Source organism: Ranitomeya imitator, chromosome 7, assembly GCF_032444005.1.
Source record: "Ranitomeya imitator isolate aRanImi1 chromosome 7, aRanImi1.pri, whole genome shotgun sequence".
NCBI lineage: Eukaryota > Metazoa > Chordata > Amphibia > Anura > Dendrobatidae > Ranitomeya > Ranitomeya imitator.
In genome coordinates, this window is record NC_091288.1 from 198,368,424 (window position 1) to 198,373,248 (window position 4,825).

At 48.5% G+C, this 4,825-nt stretch overlaps 1 protein-coding gene across 1 annotated transcript; it reads left to right on the forward strand.

The window, feature by feature from the left end:
• Positions 1-3,825: 3,825 nt before the first annotated feature.
• On the forward strand, positions 3,826-4,457 carry LOC138645957 (histone H1C-like). The gene has a single exon (XM_069735434.1). It carries the CDS (start codon positions 3,826-3,828, stop codon positions 4,450-4,452), a length of 627 nt encoding a protein of 208 aa, XP_069591535.1. The 3' UTR covers positions 4,453-4,457.
• The last annotated feature ends 368 nt before the right edge of the window (positions 4,458-4,825 follow it).

A 4,825-nucleotide genomic window follows, 5' to 3' on the forward strand; every position in this document is an offset into this window, starting at 1 on the left:
CGACGACCCTGGAGACGACGACATGGAAGACCGAGAAGCAGATGAACAAGAGGCTGCAGAACAAAGAGCAGAAGAACATTAAGCATAACACTTAATATCAGAGCAAAAGATATTATCTAAATTATATGCAGAAGAAGACTAAGCAGTGTATGGGGGTGAGTCCGTTCCTCCTCGTGGTGCCCCTGGATAAAGCCTGATGCTGCAGGCCAAACTGAACGCGGACAAATGTAACTTTTGTGACTGGCAGAACGTAAGGTGTAATCTTCCAACTTTTATAGATAACAACTACGGGAATGCCTGTCACAAATGAGAATATGATGAAGAAGTAGAATAGGAAGAATAATAACAGTGGAATAAAAAGAATATGTAGAATAGGAAGAACAATAATAGTTGAAGAAAATGAATATGAAGAATGTAATAAAGAAAAAAAAATAGGTAGAAGATGAAGAAGATGAATAAGGTGAAGAAGTTGATGTCAAAGATGCTGATGATGATGAAGATGAAAGTGTGGGAAAAGGAAAAAAAAGAAGGGGAAGGTCGTGGAATAGTGAAACATCAATATCTGACAAAATAAAAAAAAATTTACATAGTCAATATCTTTTTCAATCCGAACGCCTTTAAAAAAAAAAAAATCATGCTATTCTATTTGATTGGGCTAATCCTCATTGCCTTTAATGTCTCCGCCACCTCCCCCAATACATCCTACATTATTCTTAGTTGTTTTCCTTCATGTAGAATGAACCTACAAGGAAAGAAAGGGTTTATTTTAATTCCGATATTTTGGTCCCATTGACTTGCATTGGGATCGGGTATCGGTATCGGCGATATCCGATATTTTTTGAATATCGGCCGATCCAAACCGATACCGATACTTTCCGATATCGGAAGGTATCGCTCAACAGTAGAGAGAGAAGAAATAGAGATGAAGAAAGAGACAAGGAGAGAGAAAGATAGAGATAAAGTGAGAAAAAAGAGAAAGAGAAAGCAAGAGAAAGAGAGGGTGAGAGAGAAATAGAAAGGGGAAAAGGGTAAGAGTGAGAGAAAGATTTAGAGAAAGAAAGAAAGAAGATAAATCTTTCTTAGAAATTGGCGCCTGAGTAGCAGTTGGATGGCCAGGAGGGCTTCTGGGTCCCAGTAGGGCACTGTAGTAAAAAAATAAAAACACAGGTTGGATCCACTACAAATTACAGCACAAAAGGCATTTCCGCAGTGAAATCTGCAGCAGAAAAGTACCATAAACTTCCGCATCAGTAGCAATCTGCATCGTGCATTTCTTCCCCCCATAAGGTTGCTTTGACGTCCTGCAGCAGTGACCGGGGAGTTTCGTGTACATGATCGCTGTTTTTCGGAAGGGGACATTTTATGTTATCCAAATCCATCTTCTGTATGACACCAGTGGCCCAATCTGGTGGGCGACCCTGCCGGCCCCAGCACCGTCCCCGCCTGCCATTTGCTTCTCTTTTATCGTGTGCTCCAGCCAGTCTCTTCCATGCTGTTCGGAGGGATCAGTGTCCCCATTACACAGTTTGGGCTTCACATTGCTGTGAAGGATTTCACAAAACTTTAATGCCACTGGCCGGTCACAGTCACACAGACAAGTCAATAAGGCCGGAAAAAGCCCGACTCATTCACATGTAACCAGAGCGTCGGAGATGGAACCTGAGCTTCTGCTAGATGGCAGCCCTATAGTGTAAGGGCACGTTAGGGACGGTCCCATCTCCAATGTTTGGGACATATAGGAATGTGCCAGGTCCAATGCGTTCACCTTCACCTCCCAATCCAAGTCACTGCACGTCATCTCCAAAATCTGGGACAGCACGGTGTCCGAGTCTTGGAGATTTGCATGCGACCATTCCTTAGCAAGTCATTAAACATCTTTACCACCGCCCTCCTGGGGAAACCTTTCATTCCATGGGGCACCAGAGCCTGTAGGAAGGACACAATTATTGATAATTAACCTTCCATAGCATATCATCCCGCACCACAGCGGAGACACTTGAGGGCACATAGAGGCGGGTTATCATCACTTGTGCCTTCTCCTTTGCTATAGTTCGAAGTATCGGCAATGCTGATGAGAATACTGGGCCCAGCGATCACTTGGCTGGATATGGAAACGTGGAGAGGAAAAACGAGGATGATGACAGGGATTACAGCAGCACCGCACGTACAGATGGCGGTGCCTAGAAAATCTAGTACATCTGCCTCATTTTGGAGAGGTGCACTGCTGACATGAAGGATTGATAATCTCTCCCTGAGAGAGAGAAAGAGAGAGATAAAGTGAAAGAGAGAGAATGAGAAAGAAGGAGATAGAGAGAAAGAAAGGGAGAAAGAGAGACAAAGAGACATAAAGAGAGAGAGAGAGAAGAGAGATAAAGAAAGAGAGAAAGAGAGATAGATATAAAGTAAGAAAAAGAGAAAGCAAGGGAAAGAGAGGGAGAGAGAGAAATAGAAAGGAAGAAAGAGTAAGAGTGAGAGAAAGATTTAGAGAAAAAAGAAGAGAGAAAGAAAGAGAGGAGAGCGAAGAGAGAAAGGAGAGAAGGAAATAATGAAAGAGAGGAGAGAGAAATAGAGATTAAGAAAGAGGGAGAGAGAGAAAGAAGAAGAGAGGGGAGACTGCTCTATATACTGTACACTCTGGTCTATAAATTGTACACACTGCTGTATATACTTTACACACTGCTCTATATACTGTACACACTGCTGTATGTACTGTACACACTGGCTCTATATACTGTGCACACTGCTGTATATACTGTGTACTCTGCTGTATATACTGTGTACTCTGCTGTATATACTGTACACTCTGCTGTATATACTGTACCCTCTCCTCTAGGATCAGTGACACTTATTACACTGCTGATCTGGGCTGTGCAGATGTGATGTTGTGCACTATATAAACTATGTACAGCTGTGTTCTCTGTGTAGACGCTGGATTTTGTGTCTCCGCTTTTCTCCCAATATTCCCCTTTTACACAATAGTGGGGGTCACATAAATCCATTAATATTTCAGTTTTCTCCCCGGAGATGTTTATGTGTTTGGTTGGGGAGTCGCAGTGTGCAGCTGTCGCCTCATCAGAGCTCTTCGCACCATGACAGGCCGCAGCGGTCACAGCTTCACACTGGGTAAGACACGATATCAGGCAGGTGATTGCAATCAGCCACCGATGTGGATCATCTACTGGTGTGGAACACGTGTCCCCCCAATCCTCTGCACATACGGGGTACAGTGACACCACAGGTCAGGGAGGTGGCAGTCAGCGGAGGCCGTCGCCTGTGTTACCCTTCTGGGTTGTCAGCAGCTCCAGCTCGTCCCCACATCGTACAATCAGCTTCCTGTGCGATAGACATAGGAGTAAAGATCCCTGTGATGGTGACAAGAGCCGGGAATAGGAGGAACGATCTCCCGCAGCAGATTTATCTCCCCGGATACACAGTGATGTGCAGATCGGGAGGACGGCGGCGATGATCCCGGGATTTCCTCTCCGCTCTTTCCCGGCATCTCTGCTAGTGACGGCTACAAATGGCCGGTGGAGATGTTGGAGAAGGGGAGGAGACGGAGGAATCGCGCTCTGCTGTCCGGTGTTAGCCGGTAAAGGGCTTTTATCCCGGGCAGGGAAGCACAAGGGGAGAGCGGAGCTTCACTCGGACTCAGCTGGGAGGGGGCGGGGCCTGTGTCCAGTGTCAGCCAATAGAAGCTCAGGACGGTGCTGCTCAGCAGCCAATCAGTGCGCAGTAAGCCTGTACATATAACAGGCGCCTCCAGCTCCGGCCTCAGTGTTTTCCTTCCTATCAGGAAATATTTTCATTTTGCTTCAGCAGCACATGATGGCAGAGACCGCGCCAGCCGCCGCTCCCCCTCCCGCAGAACCGGCCGCCAAATCCAAGAAGCAGCCGAAGAAATCTGCTGCCAAGAAGAGCAATAAACCCTCCGGCCCCAGCGTCTCCGAGCTGATCGTGAAAGCCGTGTCCGCCTCCAAGGAGCGCAGCGGGGTGTCTCTGGCCGCCCTGAAGAAGGCTCTGTCTGCTGGAGGATACGATGTAGAGAAGAACAACAGCCGCCTGAAGCTGGCCGTCAAGGCTCTGGTCACCAAGGGCGCCCTCCTCCAGGTGAAAGGCAGCGGCGCCTCCGGGTCCTTCAAGCTGAACAAGAAGCAGGAGACGAAGGACAAAGTGGCCAAGACGAAGCCAGCAGCTGCGGCCAAACCTAAGAAACCCGCTGCTGCCAAGAAAGCCGCCAAATCTCCGAAGAAGCCCAAGAAGGCTCCGACTGCGGCCAAGAAGAGCCCGAAAAAGGCCAAGAAGCCCGCAGCGGCCAAGAAAGCGGCCAAGAAGCCGAAAGCCGCTCCCATGCCCAAGAAGGTGACGAAGAGTCCGGCTAAGAAGGCGGCCAAACCCGCCAAGAGTCCGGCTAAGAAGGCTGCGAAAGCCAAGAAGCCCGCGGCTAAGAAATAAGCTGCAGCCCCTGTTCTGTTACCACAAAGGCTCTTATAAGAGCCACCACCTCCCCCGCAGAGCTGTATGATCAGTGCCACCACCTCCTCCCCGCAGAGCTGTATCATCAGTGCCACCACTTCCTCCCCGCAGAGCTGTATCATCAGTGCCACCACCTCCTCCCCGCAGAGCTGTATGATCAGTGCCACCACCTCCTCCCCGCAGAGCTGTATGATCAGTGCCACCACTTCCTCCCCGCAGAGCTGTATCATCAGTGCCACCACCTCCTCCCCGCAGAGCTGTATGATCAGTGCCACCACCTCCTCCCCGCAGAGCTGTATGATCAGTGCCACCACTTCCTCCCCGCAGAGCTGTATCATCAGTGCCACCACAT

Bases quoted from the DNA above. Each gene is read 5' to 3' on its own strand.
- LOC138645957 (XM_069735434.1), top strand. From the start codon at position 3,826: ATGGCAGAGACCGCGCCAGCCGCCGCTCCCCCTCCCGCAGAACCGGCC.